The sequence below is a fragment of the Callospermophilus lateralis genome, chromosome 4, assembly GCF_048772815.1.
Source record: "Callospermophilus lateralis isolate mCalLat2 chromosome 4, mCalLat2.hap1, whole genome shotgun sequence".
Classification (NCBI taxonomy): Eukaryota; Metazoa; Chordata; class Mammalia; order Rodentia; family Sciuridae; genus Callospermophilus; species Callospermophilus lateralis.
Window position 1 is genome coordinate 94060298 of NC_135308.1, and position 16535 is coordinate 94076832.

The 16535-nt window shown below is 46.4% G+C and overlaps 3 protein-coding genes across 25 annotated transcripts in view; 1 reads left to right on the forward strand and 2 right to left on the reverse strand.

The window, feature by feature from the left end:
• Ppfibp1 (PPFIB scaffold protein 1) overlaps positions 1-16535 on the forward strand; it is a 288979-nt gene that overhangs the window by 134943 nt on the left and 137501 nt on the right. The window lies entirely within an intron of this gene.
• On the reverse strand, positions 2207-3592 carry LOC143641644 (uncharacterized protein C12orf71 homolog). Its single transcript, XM_077109269.1, has 2 exons — positions 2891-3592; positions 2207-2449 (listed from the first exon to the last, which is right to left on the reverse strand). The coding sequence occupies exons 1-2, from the start codon at positions 3590-3592 to the stop codon at positions 2207-2209; spliced, it is 945 nt and encodes a 314-aa protein (XP_076965384.1).
• On the reverse strand, positions 10532-11917 carry LOC143641645 (uncharacterized protein C12orf71 homolog). Its single transcript, XM_077109270.1, has 2 exons — positions 11216-11917; positions 10532-10774 (listed from the first exon to the last, which is right to left on the reverse strand). Exons 1-2 carry the CDS (start codon positions 11915-11917, stop codon positions 10532-10534), a joined length of 945 nt encoding a protein of 314 aa, XP_076965385.1.

A 16535-nucleotide genomic window follows, 5' to 3' on the forward strand; every position in this document is an offset into this window, starting at 1 on the left:
CATTGCTGGCATGAACCTCTTTTTAGGTTTGGTTGAATTCCTCAGGTTCTATGGCCAGGCTGTTGCGGGGTGGAGCCAGTTCCTTTATTATTACCTAGGTGAGAATTAAATGCCAATCATTTCAACTTTTGCCAGACATACACAGTAGATAGCCTTTCTTCTTTCATTTCCGAAGTTCAGGGTCAGCATACTCCTTACTGAGTCTCATGGTGACTCTTGCAACACCAAATCCAGGCAACCTTTTGAACTCTTCCATGTCCCTTGTAGAATATTTTCTGCATTGTTTCAAAAGAGTTGAAAAGAAGTGGCCACCACTGTGTACCCACCCGATGAGTGCGTGTCAAGTTCCTGGCCCTGTATCCTGCCACTTCTAGCAGCAGTAAGTAAGTTTTTAACCCAGCCTTGCTTCATCTATGAAATAGAGATAATGGTGTCTTCTTTGCAGAGTGTTTTGGACTCCAGATGTTGGTGAAGTCAGGGAGCCAGCAGAAGGCGAGGAGGGTGTTTGAGTGAGCCAGTGAAATGGGTTGGCGTTCTCAGAGAGGTGGAGAAGTGAGAAGTGTGGCTGGAAAGAGACTTGTCTGTGACCTTGAGCACAGACAGTATTTGTGGAAGGGCCCTGTCCTTTGATCTCTTCCAGACTTTGAAAATCAGTGTTCCCGTGCTGCATTATTCGTTTCTACTACGGACTACTTTGACCCACCACCATTTATAGTCCCGTGCTTACATGGTTTTAACTCATTTTTCAAAAAAGCAATATTAACCCAAAGATACGGACATTTTTATCTATCTATCCATCCATCCATCCATCCATCTATTTATGGGGTATGTTAAGAGGGCGAGTTATCTGGCATTCCCTTGTGCTCAGTGTATGTGTCAGTAAGGGAGGAAGGGAGGGAGGGAGGGAGGGAGGAGCTAAGGAAGTTGAAGTCGAGGAAAGAAAGGCCTTTGAGACCAAACGCTCATGGGCTTTTCCAATGAACAGTGAAGGTGTCTCACAGGCTGGTAGTCCAAGCTGGAAGAGGGCGACCTTTGAGGGAACCTGTGGTGAGCGAGGCAGAGGATGTGCATTGGTAACACAGGGAGAGTCAGCAAGCAGATGGAGTCCAGGCTTCCTCCAAGAAGTTGACCTGTGGGGACAATTTTCATGACGCTTGCAAAGGAATTTCAGAGAGAACCTTGCAGTGGGTTGAGAGAGGACTTGGCTAAATCAAGGTCTGCCGGGGGTGGGGGGCGGTTGGGAACAAACCTTTGGTAAAATGACTGCAGTGGGAAAAATAAAAATAGCTCAGAGAGAGTTCACTCCAGATCTCTCTTGGAGAGAGAATCAAGACTAGTGGAGAGATCCTTAGGAACATGACCTCTGCCACCAGCAAGAAAGAGTATGTATGGAGTGCTTGCTTTGTCTCATTCACTCTCCCAACAACTGTATGAAGTCTGTGGTACCATCTCTCTCATCTCGTGAATGAAGATAGCCAGGCTTTTGAGTGGTTAATCAGCATTCCCAGCCGTCACCTTCCTCCTCTGTGGGCCATTTAGGCCAGCCACCTTGTGGGAACCAACCAACCAACGTGCCAGAACGTGTTAAAATGACTTAATAGAGTACGTCTGGTTCCCCAGGATCATCAGAACTGCTTTCTGAGTGTCCCAAACACTATCAATTGGAATGAGCTTCCCCTGTGCCTCCCTGTCTGCTGCCACTTGATCTAGACCCAGTAGTTCCACCAAATCCATCCTGCCATGTGGGAGTCTTGACAGGTGTCCTGCTGCCTTTGGCAGGGGGGAGATGAGTTGATGATAAGAGAAGATAAAATGCATGAAATAATAACACAGATGAGACGAGGGCAAATACAGTAAGACGGGATGTTGGGGGAGAGACACAGAATGCCTTTTGTTTAGGAATCATTCCTCCACCTGAGCGGTTCTGAGAATGCACACCACTCTCTAGACAACATATGTGGTTTGAACCTGGGCCCACGTTTTATGATGGAAGAGGAGAAAGATGTGAATAACCACAACATTTTTTATTGGGGGAAAAAACGTGAATAACAGCAACATTTTTTATTGGGGAAAAAATGTGAATAACTACAACATTTTTTTATTGAGGGGGGAAAAATCCTTAAAACTATGGGGACTGTTTGAATAGGGATTGTCAAAACATTTGAAATTCTGAGTACATAGGGTTTCCTAACTGGGGTGGGGGTGTTTACTGAGGTTGAATTCTCTGGCCTCTAAGGAAGCAGTGCTTCTTTGGTTCAAGCACATCAGGGTCCTTGTAGGCCAGGTCGGGGCGCCTTCTCCGCCGCAGGGAGGAGACCATCCGCTTTCTGAACCACTGGACAATGGATCGGACATTCAGACAAGATGTGGTCCCTGAGTGGGACCCCTCCGTTGACTGCCCTGATGAGACTGAGCGGGTGTCTTCAGTGTCTCTCTCCTGGCTTATCATCTGGCAAGAGAAGGAGGATGAGTTAGAAACGTGTGATGTCAGCAGCAATGAAGTCAGTATGTGTTCATTTAGGGAAATCCATTTCTTTCTCCTTACCCATTTAGCCCAACTGTAACTGTAACCTTTTAAGTACTCATTAATCGTTAGACAGTCAGACAGACACACATATACACACACACTTTTGTTTTGTAAATATTATCATTAGTCCTCCTCTTTGTTCCTCCCCCTCCCTTGTGTTCTCTCAGTGCTCCCTGTCATTTTCCTTATACCTCCTTCCCCAGCTCTTTCCCTTGCTGCCGTCCATCTGTCTTTGCTCATCTCTTGGTGGACTGGGTTCTACCTCTGCTTCACAGCAGGTAGAATAAGTGAGTCCGTGCTGTCCAACCTGGCACCCCCACTGGGCCTATCCCTTGCTCTGAAATGGAGGAGCTCCATGCTCACCTCAATAAGTTCATCTCCTCGCCTGGGTGAGATCTCTGGAAGCGGGATGATGTCTTCGGTATCTGGTAGTTTCCACCAGGGCCAGGCCTGACGAGCACCACGTTCTTGACAAGTGAGCTGATCCAACTGGGGAGAGGTACTTGTGGATGCCTCTAGATCCTCATCCAGAGCAGAATCAGAAAAGGTTTGATCGTCGTCGTCGTTGTCGCCGTCGCCATCATCATCATTATTGTCATCATCGTTGTTGTCGTCATCGGCATCGGCACGGGCACCGTGTTTGTCATGGTCATCGTGTTTGTCCTGGTATTCATCTTCGTCGCCTTTCAGATCCTCTCGATATGCATCAAGGTATCTCATTAGACCTTCCAGTTTCCAGAAATTCTGGTTTCCCCTCTCCTGTGGGTACTTGACCATCCTTTGGGGGTCTCCATGTGGATCTGGACTAGCTGGTGAGTCTTCGTAGCGGGAGCCCAGATAATCCTCCACGACCTGGACGATGGGCAGCTCACAAAGCTGCTCTGAGTTGTCATAAATTTGTTCTCGCCATCCCATGGGCAGCCTGCTTCTTTCAGTCACCCATGACTCTTGGACAAGAAAGAAGTAGCAGCAGGAAGAAACGTCTGTAGTCGAGTCTTCCGAGGAGTCACTGTCTGTCCAGTCGATGGTGTCCTCATCGGGGGTATAGCCTCCAGAGAGGCTCATATTTGATTTGGATTTGGAAAATCCAAAAAGAAATCTTCCTCGTCAGCGCAGTTGCTGGTGTACGATGTGTCTTTCGTGGTGCGCAAATCCCAGTTCTGCCTCAATCTGGAAGCTTCAAAAGAAAAAAACCCTTGACGTAAGATATTGGGAAGAGATCATGCACTTTAGCAATAATTCCCACTCCTCTTCCCGTTCACAATTCTTGCGCTCTGTCAGAAGCTCATCCTGTGTTTGCACCCCCCAGTCAAGGGCAGAAGGAGCAGGCCTTTCTATTTGCAGTGTCTAATAACCCTCTGTACTGAGCGTCTCCTCCTGTTCCCTCTCACACTTTGTCTTGTTTTAGTTGAACGATCTACCTGTTATTCAAGATAGTTGAACAAGATTTGAAAAATACAGGAAAGTGTGAGGTTGAAAATAAAAATCTGATGCCTCGATCCAGAGGAAATGAGAGTGAGTACTATTCCTAGAAGAATTTGGTGGATTTCCTTATCATCTTTCCTTTTTCTTCACACACACATACTTGTATGAGTGTACATTTTACATACATACATACACACCCGTATACATTTGGAGTCACATCAGTAGAGAGCTTATTAAATGATAGCACAGCCAGCAAGAAACCCATGTATGACTGTTGTGTAGTTCTTAACCCTGTTCTTATTAACGCTACTTCAGCGATCACTTAGGTTACATGTTCACGGGTCCTTAACATTGTCTTATTGATGTCAGTCAGTACCTTTTATCTATCAAAGTCTGAGTGTCTCTGTCTTCATATTCCTATTTGTTGGATCAGTGGACCAAAGGCCACAAGTCTTACGATAGTTGCTACTAAATTTCTTTCTAGAAAGTATGGCTGTTTCAATGCCCATTCTCTCATCATCCAATGGCACCTTAATTCAGCATTTTCCTTTATGCGCCAGGCATGGAAGTGGGGAGAAGCACAGGCACAATGTCTATCCCCCCCACCCCCTCCGCGCGCGCCCGCACCCTCATACCCCCCCCCCACACACACACCCACACACACAGACACACACACACACACACACACACACACACACTCACACTCACATTGAAGATGAGTCTTGCTGAGCTCTGCGTGCTGCCCACACAAAGAGATGCTGCCAAACCCAGTGGCATAAACGAGCTGTCTGAAGTCCTGCAGACCCTTCTTCGAAGTGGCTTTAAACATCAACTGTTAGAAGCCTGTGTTCTAAGAGTGTTGGCTAACATGGCTGCCGTGGCAACAGAGGAACCTGTTGTCATAAGCATGGAAGGAGTTAAAGGTATACAAACCCAAAAGGACCTATGCCTTTATTTTCAGTTATTTTTTGCATTACTGCGACCAAAATACATATTCAGAACAACTTAGAGGCGATACAGTTTATTTGGGGCTCAGGTTATCAGAGGTGTCAGCATATGAAGGGCCACCTTCTTTGCTCTGGGTTCACATTGAGGCGGCACATCATGGGGACAGGACCCAGGATAGGAGAGGTACTCTACTGATGATGGGTTAGGAAGCTGACAGAGAGGAAGGGGCCCCAGGAAGAATAGCACTCTCAGGACACCCCTTCGGTAACCCACCACCTCCAGCCATGTCCCACTTGCCTCCAGTAACCACTCAGTCGGACTGATTAGGTTGTAGCTCTCAGAATCTACTCCTTTTCCTCTGAATATCATTGCAATAGCTTGAGCTTCTAGGGGACACCTCATATCCAGATCATCATATTCTACCCCTGGTCCCTAATAGCTACTGTCCATTTCACAGTTAAAAAGAAGTTCCTTTACAAGAGGCTCATCATTTTAGCAGATCAGCACTGCCAAAAAGTCCCCTCCGAGACTCCAGGCAAGATCTTGACCGAGAGCACGGGTAAAATCAAAACCAAATTTCCTACATCCAGTATGCAGTGGTACAGAATAAATATTCCCCTCTGCAAAGGGAGGAATATGGTTGTGGCAGAAAGAAGGGTTGTGGCAAAATGAACCCAGTGTGGCACACTGGTCACCTGTTTCTGAGAAAATCATCTGGGATACGTGGTTGTCAGATGTTATTTCGAGAGGGCTTTCTCGGCCTTGCCCCTTTAACCTGGCTGGTTGCGTGCACATGGGCTCCATTTAGACTTACATCTCTGTAGCCTCCAGGTTTTCTCAGCAGCCAGTCATGTGATTGGCATCTCTTAATTCCTGGTGTCCCCTTTCCAGCTTGAGCCTCAACCTTTCAGCTTCACACACGGGCTGCTTAGACGCAATCGGCAGGGCCTCTGGCTCTGCTAACACTCTGGCCTCCCAGACCCTTCATTTGAAATCTGGGTGGAATTGTCCATTGCCCCCTACCCTGAGCATCTGCATTCCAGAAGAAGCATTGCCACTTGAGTAAGGCCGAGTTCTGTTGCCAGCCTGCGCAGTACCTCAGGCACCTGGGATAATGACTGTTGCAGGTCCTGGGCAGCTGAACATGCTGAAAACAACTTCCCAGTCCCCTCTTTTGAAGCAGGTCATCCACATAATCTCTAAGAAATTTGCTTTCCTATACTCTGGACCTCTGGTGGGTATGGTCTTGCAGATTCCTGAGATGCCCTGCAGGTTTCCCTCCTGTCGTCCCTGTAATATATAGTACTTCGCATCTCTTCCAGAGCTCAACAAACACACCTCCTTGGCCCCAGCGTTACACACATTTTTCTGGCCAAATGTTGGTTTTTTCCAATGCCCCGTAGCTCTGCTTTCTGCTCCTGATTCTCACAGTAAGCCAGGCTAAAAACTGCCTGCACTGTCCTTGGCACTGACTGGATGTTGTGCTGTCTTGAGATTTCCTTTGTCAGATTAGTCCATCACTATTGAATTCAGCCTCACACAGTTCTCAGGGTGTGGGTGAAAGCTACCTATGCATTTTTTAAATTTTTATTTATCTGCCAGAATATGGCAAATGTGGAAGTGGTTTGCAGGAGCAATTTTGAAAAGGTTAGAGCGACAAGGTGGAAATGCTTCAGAACGCTGTCGTCCAAGCTTAATGGGCAATACCGGTGTGAGCTCAGAAGCCCAGAATGCCAGTAGGAACCGGTACCATGCTCACGAAGTTTCAGAAAGCAATGAGTTCCTGTTAGGAACTGGACTACAGTTCTGGAGGGCTGGCATACAGCACACAGCTTCAAGGCTGTCCGCCCTCTTCTCTGGTTCCTACACCATGGGCTGCTGGTTGTTTGACCACTGTCCCGCGCACTTTCCTTGCTGATGGCATCACGGAATGAAATGGATCTTGACTGACTCACAGCTCCCCAGTGAGGCAGTCTGGCCCCTTTGGCATCCCTTTGCCACCTGGCCCCTTGACATCCCGGTGCAGTATTCAACACAGTCAAGGTAATTACCCCATGCAACGCCTTGCAAAGTTGCGTTTTGGATGTGCAACCCTTTGTGCATGGTGCGAACACTTTCGGCCTATTCTCTTAGCCAGATGATAGTGTATGACGTTTGTAAGCATGGCCACCATGCTGTATGCCAGCCCTCCAGAACTTAGTGGTCTGAGGGTACCAGTTTGACAATTTCAGAGAGCAGAGCAGGATAGCATCTCATTTTCAGTCCCCACAGTAGTGGGATCGTCCCTACAATACTCCCATCTCTTTGTGAGAACCACTCTCTTGGTGAAAAATCATTTGTAGCAGATCGTGTGCTAAATGACATCAGTCTGGGGTTGGGAGGGCGGGAAGTGTATGTGAACACATTGTTTGTTGTTGATTTGATTTTCTGTACGTATGTGTTTTTTTTTTTTCAATTTTTGAATTTGTTTCAGTTGGCTGTACATGACGTTAGAATGCATTCATGCGCATTGATAGATCATACATAGATGGGATGTAATTTCTCATTTTTCTGGGTGTACATGTTGCAGAATCATATTGGTCATGCAGTCACATATACATACAGTAATACTGTCTGTGTCATTCTACTGTCTTTCCTTTCCTCACATCCGCTCCCCTTCCCTCCCTTCACTTCCCTCTACCTAATCTAAGGGAACTCTATTTTTTTCCAGTGGGCCCCCACCCCCTGCCTTGTTGTGAATTAGTAGCCACATATTATAGAAAAGATTCGGCCTTTAGTTTTGTGGGATTGGCTCATTTTGCTTAATATGATGTTCTCCAACTATAACCATTTACTGGCAAATGCCATAATTCTACTCTTCTTTCAAGGCGAGTAAGATACCATTGAGTACATATACCACATTTTCTTGATCCCTTGATTTATTGAGGAACACCGAGGTTGATTCCTCAGAAAATTGGGAAGGGAACCATTATTTGACTCAGCTGTTTCACTCCTTGGTTTATACCCAAGGACTTAAAATCTGCATAGGATAGTGATGCAGTCACATCAATGTTTATAGCAGCTCAGTTCACAATAGCTAGAGTATGTGTGCGGTTTTGATTGGTCATTCATGTGCTAACGACCACACGGTATGGTTTAAAAATAATTGTCGATCTTGAATCGCCAGTGGTCATGTTGATGTCTTTTTCAATACTGTCTATGTACAGAAGGTCTTTCAACCATTCGGGTTTTTTGGTTTGTTTGTTTGGGGTGTGTGTGTGTGTGTGTATAAGTTGTTAATGAACACAATATCTTTTTAAAATTTATTTTTATGTGGCGCTGAGGATTGAACCCAGTGCCTCACCCATGTGAGGCAGGCGCTCTACCACTGAGCTACGGCCCCAGCCCTCAGCCATTCATTCTGTAAACCAACTATTTCTCCTAGGCATTGCTGGCATGAACCTCTTTTTAGGTTTGGTTGAATTCCTCAGGTTCTATGGCCAGGCTGTTGCGGGGTGGAGCCAGTTCCTTTATTATTACCTAGGTGAGAATTAAATGCCAATCATTTCAACTTTTGCCAGACATACACAGTAGATAGCCTTTCTTCTTTCATTTCCGAAGTTCAGGGTCAGCATACTCCTTACTGAGTCTCATGGTGACTCTTGCAACACCAAATCCAGGCAACCTTTTGAACTCTTCCATGTCCCTTGTAGAATATTTTCTGCATTGTTTCAAAAGAGTTGAAAAGAAGTGGCCACCACTGTGTACCCACCCGATGAGTGCGTGTCAAGTTCCTGGCCCTGTATCCTGCCACTTCTAGCAGCAGTAAGTAAGTTTTTAACCCAGCCTTGCTTCATCTATGAAATAGAGATAATGGTGTCTTCTTTGCAGAGTGTTTTGGACTCCAGATGTTGGTGAAGTCAGGGAGCCAGCAGAAGGCGAGGAGGGTGTTTGAGTGAGCCAGTGAAATGGGTTGGCGTTCTCAGAGAGGTGGAGAAGTGAGAAGTGTGGCTGGAAAGAGACTTGTCTGTGACCTTGAGCACAGACAGTATTTGTGGAAGGGCCCTGTCCTTTGATCTCTTCCAGACTTTGAAAATCAGTGTTCCCGTGCTGCATTATTCGTTTCTACTACGGACTACTTTGACCCACCACCGTTTATAGTCCCGTGCTTACATGGTTTTAACTCATTTTTCAAAAAAGCAATATTAACCCAAAGATACGGACATTTTTATCTATCTATCCATCCATCCATCCATCCATCTATTTATGGGGTATGTTAAGAGGGCGAGTTATCTGGCATTCCCTTGTGCTCAGTGTATGTGTCAGTAAGGGAGGAAGGGAGGGAGGGAGGGAGGGAGGAGCTAAGGAAGTTGAAGTCGAGGAAAGAAAGGCCTTTGAGACCAAACGCTCATGGGCTTTTCCAATGAACAGTGAAGGTGTCTCACAGGCTGGTAGTCCAAGCTGGAAGAGGGCGACCTTTGAGGGAACCTGTGGTGAGCGAGGCAGAGGATGTGCATTGGTAACACAGGGAGAGTCAGCAAGCAGATGGAGTCCAGGCTTCCTCCAAGAAGTTGACCTGTGGGGACAATTTTCATGACGCTTGCAAAGGAATTTCAGAGAGAACCTTGCAGTGGGTTGAGAGAGGACTTGGCTAAATCAAGGTCTGCCGGGGGTGGGGGGCGGTTGGGAACAAACCTTTGGTAAAATGACTGCAGTGGGAAAAATAAAAATAGCTCAGTGAGAGTTCACTCCAGATCTCTCTTGGAGAGAGAATCAAGACTAGTGGAGAGATCCTTAGGAACATGACCTCTGCCACCAGCAAGAAAGAGTATGTATGGAGTGCTTGCTTTGTCTCATTCACTCTCCCAACAACTGTATGAAGTCTGTGGTACCATCTCTCTCATCTCGTGAATGAAGATAGCCAGGCTTTTGAGTGGTTAATCAGCATTCCCAGCCGTCACCTTCCTCCTCTGTGGGCCATTTAGGCCAGCCACCTTGCGGGAACCAACCAACCAACGTGCCAGAACGTGTTAAAATGACTTAATAGAGTACGTCTGGTTCCCCAGGATCATCAGAACTGCTTTCTGAGTGTCCCAAACACTATCAATTGGAATGAGCTTCCCCTGTGCCTCCCTGTCTGCTGCCACTTGATCTAGACCCAGTAGTTCCACCAAATCCATCCTGCCATGTGGGAGTCTTGACAGGTGTCCTGCTGCCTTTGGCAGGGGGGAGATGAGTTGATGATAAGAGAAGATAAAATGCATGAAATAATAACACAGATGAGACGAGGGCAAATACAGTAAGACGGGATGTTGGGGGAGAGACACAGAATGCCTTTTGTTTAGGAATCATTCCTCCACCTGAGCGGTTCTGAGAATGCACACCACTCTCTAGACAACATATGTGGTTTGAACCTGGGCCCACGTTTTATGATGGAAGAGGAGAAAGATGTGAATAACCACAACATTTTTTATTGGGGGAAAAAACGTGAATAACAGCAACATTTTTTATTGGGGAAAAAATGTGAATAACTACAACATTTTTTTATTGAGGGGGGAAAAATCCTTAAAACTATGGGGACTGTTTGAATAGGGATTGTCAAAACATTTGAAATTCTGAGTACATAGGGTTTCCTAACTGGGGTGGGGGTGTTTACTGAGGTTGAATTCTCTGGCCTCTAAGGAAGCAGTGCTTCTTTGGTTCAAGCACATCAGGGTCCTTGTAGGCCAGGTCGGGGCGCCTTCTCCGCCGCAGGGAGGAGACCATCCGCTTTCTGAACCACTGGACAATGGATCGGACATTCAGACAAGATGTGGTCCCTGAGTGGGACCCCTCCGTTGACTGCCCTGATGAGACTGAGCGGGTGTCTTCAGTGTCTCTCTCCTGGCTTATCATCTGGCAAGAGAAGGAGGATGAGTTAGAAACGTGTGATGTCAGCAGCAATGAAGTCAGTATGTGTTCATTTAGGGAAATCCATTTCTTTCTCCTTACCCATTTAGCCCAACTGTAACTGTAACCTTTTAAGTACTCATTAATCGTTAGACAGTCAGACAGACACACATATACACACACACTTTTGTTTTGTAAATATTATCATTAGTCCTCCTCTTTGTTCCTCCCCCTCCCTTGTGTTCTCTCAGTGCTCCCTGTCATTTTCCTTATACCTCCTTCCCCAGCTCTTTCCCTTGCTGCCGTCCATCTGTCTTTGCTCATCTCTTGGTGGACTGGGTTCTACCTCTGCTTCACAGCAGGTAGAATAAGTGAGTCCGTGCTGTCCAACCTGGCACCCCCACTGGGCCTATCCCTTGCTCTGAAATGGAGGAGCTCCATGCTCACCTCAATAAGTTCATCTCCTCGCCTGGGTGAGATCTCTGGAAGCGGGATGATGTCTTCGGTATCTGGTAGTTTCCACCAGGGCCAGGCCTGACGAGCACCACGTTCTTGACAAGTGAGCTGATCCAACTGGGGAGAGGTACTTGTGGATGCCTCTAGATCCTCATCCAGAGCAGAATCAGAAAAGGTTTGATCGTCGTCGTCGTTGTCGCCGTCGCCATCATCATCATTATTGTCATCATCGTTGTTGTCGTCATCGGCATCGGCACGGGCACCGTGTTTGTCATGGTCATCGTGTTTGTCCTGGTATTCATCTTCGTCGCCTTTCAGATCCTCTCGATATGCATCAAGGTATCTCATTAGACCTTCCAGTTTCCAGAAATTCTGGTTTCCCCTCTCCTGTGGGTACTTGACCATCCTTTGGGGGTCTCCATGTGGATCTGGACTAGCTGGTGAGTCTTCGTAGCGGGAGCCCAGATAATCCTCCACGACCTGGACGATGGGCAGCTCACAAAGCTGCTCTGAGTTGTCATAAATTTGTTCTCGCCATCCCATGGGCAGCCTGCTTCTTTCAGTCACCCATGACTCTTGGACAAGAAAGAAGTAGCAGCAGGAAGAAACGTCTGTAGTCGAGTCTTCCGAGGAGTCACTGTCTGTCCAGTCGATGGTGTCCTCATCGGGGGTATAGCCTCCAGAGAGGCTCATATTTGATTTGGATTTGGAAAATCCAAAAAGAAATCTTCCTCGTCAGCGCAGTTGCTGGTGTACGATGTGTCTTTCGTGGTGCGCAAATCCCAGTTCTGCCTCAATCTGGAAGCTTCAAAAGAAAAAAACCCTTGACGTAAGATATTGGGAAGAGATCATGCACTTTAGCAATAATTCCCACTCCTCTTCCCGTTCACAATTCTTGCGCTCTGTCAGAAGCTCATCCTGTGTTTGCACCCCCCAGTCAAGGGCAGAAGGAGCAGGCCTTTCTATTTGCAGTGTCTAATAACCCTCTGTACTGAGCGTCTCCTCCTGTTCCCTCTCACACTTTGTCTTGTTTTAGTTGAACGATCTACCTGTTATTCAAGATAGTTGAACAAGATTTGAAAAATACAGGAAAGTGTGAGGTTGAAAATAAAAATCTGATGCCTCGATCCAGAGGAAATGAGAGTGAGTACTATTCCTAGAAGAATTTGGTGGATTTCCTTATCATCTTTCCTTTTTCTTCACACACACATACTTGTATGAGTGTACATTTTACATACATACATACACACCCGTATACATTTGGAGTCACATCAGTAGAGAGCTTATTAAATGATAGCACAGCCAGCAAGAAACCCATGTATGACTGTTGTGTAGTTCTTAACCCTGTTCTTATTAACGCTACTTCAGCGATCACTTAGGTTACATGTTCACGGGTCCTTAACATTGTCTTATTGATGTCAGTCAGTACCTTTTATCTATCAAAGTCTGAGTGTCTCTGTCTTCATATTCCTATTTGTTGGATCAGTGGACCAAAGGCCACAAGTCTTACGATAGTTGCTACTAAATTTCTTTCTAGAAAGTATGGCTGTTTCAATGCCCATTCTCTCATCATCCAATGGCACCTTAATTCAGCATTTTCCTTTATGCGCCAGGCATGGAAGTGGGGAGAAGCACAGGCACAATGTCTATCCCCCCCACCCCCTCCGCGCGCGCCCGCACCCTCATACCCCCCCCCACACACACACACCCACACACACAGACACACACACACACACACACACACACACACACTCACACTCACATTGAAGATGAGTCTTGCTGAGCTCTGCGTGCTGCCCACACAAAGAGATGCTGCCAAACCCAGTGGCATAAACGAGCTGTCTGAAGTCCTGCAGACCCTTCTTCGAAGTGGCTTTAAACATCAACTGTTAGAAGCCTGTGTTCTAAGAGTGTTGGCTAACATGGCTGCCGTGGCAACAGAGGAACCTGTTGTCATAAGCATGGAAGGAGTTAAAGGTATACAAACCCAAAAGGACCTATGCCTTTATTTTCAGTTATTTTTTGCATTACTGCGACCAAAATACATATTCAGAACAACTTAGAGGCGATACAGTTTATTTGGGGCTCAGGTTATCAGAGGTGTCAGCATATGAAGGGCCACCTTCTTTGCTCTGGGTTCACATTGAGGCGGCACATCATGGGGACAGGACCCAGGATAGGAGAGGTACTCTACTGATGATGGGTTAGGAAGCTGACAGAGAGGAAGGGGCCCCAGGAAGAATAGCACTCTCAGGACACCCCTTCGGTAACCCACCACCTCCAGCCATGTCCCACTTGCCTCCAGTAACCACTCAGTCGGACTGATTAGGTTGTAGCTCTCAGAATCTACTCCTTTTCCTCTGAATATCATTGCAATAGCTTGAGCTTCTAGGGGACACCTCATATCCAGATCATCATATTCTACCCCTGGTCCCTAATAGCTACTGTCCATTTCACAGTTAAAAAGAAGTTCCTTTACAAGAGGCTCATCATTTTAGCAGATCAGCACTGCCAAAAAGTCCCCTCCGAGACTCCAGGCAAGATCTTGACCGAGAGCACGGGTAAAATCAAAACCAAATTTCCTACATCCAGTATGCAGTGGTACAGAATAAATATTCCCCTCTGCAAAGGGAGGAATATGGTTGTGGCAGAAAGAAGGGTTGTGGCAAAATGAACCCAGTGTGGCACACTGGTCACCTGTTTCTGAGAAAATCATCTGGGATACGTGGTTGTCAGATGTTATTTCGAGAGGGCTTTCTCGGCCTTGCCCCTTTAACCTGGCTGGTTGCGTGCACATGGGCTCCATTTAGACTTATATCTCTGTAGCCTCCAGGTTTTCTCAGCAGCCAGTCATGTGATTGGCATCTCTTAATTCCTGGTGTCCCCTTTCCAGCTTGAGCCTCAACCTTTCAGCTTCACACACGGGCTGCTTAGACGCAATCGGCAGGGCCTCTGGCTCTGCTAACACTCTGGCCTCCCAGACCCTTCATTTGAAATCTGGGTGGAATTGTCCATTGCCCCCTACCCTGAGCATCTGCATTCCAGAAGAAGCATTGCCACTTGAGTAAGGCCGAGTTCTGTTGCCAGCCTGCGCAGTACCTCAGGCACCTGGGATAATGACTGTTGCAGGTCCTGGGCAGCTGAACATGCTGAAAACAACTTCCCAGTCCCCTCTTTTGAAGCAGGTCATCCACATAATCTCTAAGAAATTTGCTTTCCTATACTCTGGACCTCTGGTGGGTATGGTCTTGCAGATTCCTGAGATGCCCTGCAGGTTTCCCTCCTGTCGTCCCTGTAATATATAGTACTTCGCATCTCTTCCAGAGCTCAACAAACACACCTCCTTGGCCCCAGCGTTACACACATTTTTCTGGCCAAATGTTGGTTTTTTCCAATGCCCCGTAGCTCTGCTTTCTGCTCCTGATTCTCACAGTAAGCCAGGCTAAAAACTGCCTGCACTGTCCTTGGCACTGACTGGATGTTGTGCTGTCTTGAGATTTCCTTTGTCAGATTAGTCCATCACTATTGAATTCAGCCTCACACAGTTCTCAGGGTGTGGGTGAAAGCTACCTATGCATTTTTTAAATTTTTATTTATCTGCCAGAATATGGCAAATGTGGAAGTGGTTTGCAGGAGCAATTTTGAAAAGGTTAGAGCGACAAGGTGGAAATGCTTCAGAACGCTGTCGTCCAAGCTTAATGGGCAATACCGGTGTGAGCTCAGAAGCCCAGAATGCCAGTAGGAACCGGTACCATGCTCACGAAGTTTCAGAAAGCAATGAGTTCCTGTTAGGAACTGGACTACAGTTCTGGAGGGCTGGCATACAGCACACAGCTTCAAGGCTGTCCGCCCTCTTCTCTGGTTCCTACACCATGGGCTGCTGGTTGTTTGACCACTGTCCCGCGCACTTTCCTTGCTGATGGCATCACGGAATGAAATGGATCTTGACTGACTCACAGCTCCCCAGTGAGGCAGTCTGGCCCCTTTGGCATCCCTTTGCCACCTGGCCCCTTGACATCCCGGTGCAGTATTCAACACAGTCAAGGTAATTACCCCATGCAACGCCTTGCAAAGTTGCGTTTTGGATGTGCAACCCTTTGTGCATGGTGCGAACACTTTCGGCCTATTCTCTTAGCCAGATGATAGTGTATGACGTTTGTAAGCATGGCCACCATGCTGTATGCCAGCCCTCCAGAACTTAGTGGTCTGAGGGTACCAGTTTGACAATTTCAGAGAGCAGAGCAGGATAGCATCTCATTTTCAGTCCCCACAGTAGTGGGATCGTCCCTACAATACTCCCATCTCTTTGTGAGAACCACTCTCTTGGTGAAAAATCATTTGTAGCAGATCGTGTGCTAAATGACATCAGTCTGGGGTTGGGAGGGCGGGAAGTGTATGTGAACACATTGTTTGTTGTTGATTTGATTTTCTGTACGTATGTGTTTTTTTTTTTTTTCAATTTTTGAATTTGTTTCAGTTGGCTGTACATGACGTTAGAATGCATTCATGCGCATTGATAGATCATACATAGATGGGATGTAATTTCTCATTTTTCTGGGTGTACATGTTGCAGAATCATATTGGTCATGCAGTCACATATACATACAGTAATACTGTCTGTGTCATTCTACTGTCTTTCCTTTCCTCACATCCGCTCCCCTTCCCTCCCTTCACTTCCCTCTACCTAATCTAAGGGAACTCTATTTTTTTCCAGTGGGCCCCCACCCCCTGCCTTGTTGTGAATTAGTAGCCACATATTATAGAAAAGATTCGGCCTTTAGTTTTGTGGGATTGGCTCATTTTGCTTAATATGATGTTCTCCAACTATAACCATTTACTGGCAAATGCCATAATTCTACTCTTCTTTCAAGGCGAGTAAGATACCATTGAGTACATATACCACATTTTCTTGATCCCTTGATTTATTGAGGAACACCGAGGTTGATTCCTCAGAAAATTGGGAAGGGAACCATTATTTGACTCAGCTGTTTCACTCCTTGGTTTATACCCAAGGACTTAAAATCTGCATAGGATAGTGATGCAGTCACATCAATGTTTATAGCAGCTCAGTTCACAATAGCTAGAGTATGTGTGCGGTTTTGATTGGTCATTCATGTGCTAACGACCACACGGTATGGTTTAAAAATAATTGTCGATCTTGAATCGCCAGTGGTCATGTTGATGTCTTTTTCAATACTGTCTATGTACAGAAGGTCTTTCAACCATTCGGGTTTTTTGGTTTGTTTGTTTGGGGGGTGTGTGTGTGTGTGTATAAGTTGTTAATGAACACAATATCTTTTTAAAATTTATT

Excerpts from the sequence above, each read along its gene's own strand:
- LOC143641644 (XM_077109269.1), bottom strand. The coding sequence starts at position 3,592 with ATGAGCCTCTCTGGAGGCTATACCCCCGATGAGGACACCATCGACTGG. Across the intron at positions 2,450-2,890 it reads GAGGAGATGAACTTATTGAG|ATGATAAGCCAGGAGAGAGA; the intron begins GTGAGCATGGAG and ends TTCTCTTGCCAG.
- LOC143641645 (XM_077109270.1), bottom strand. The coding sequence starts at position 11,917 with ATGAGCCTCTCTGGAGGCTATACCCCCGATGAGGACACCATCGACTGG. Across the intron at positions 10,775-11,215 it reads GAGGAGATGAACTTATTGAG|ATGATAAGCCAGGAGAGAGA; the intron begins GTGAGCATGGAG and ends TTCTCTTGCCAG.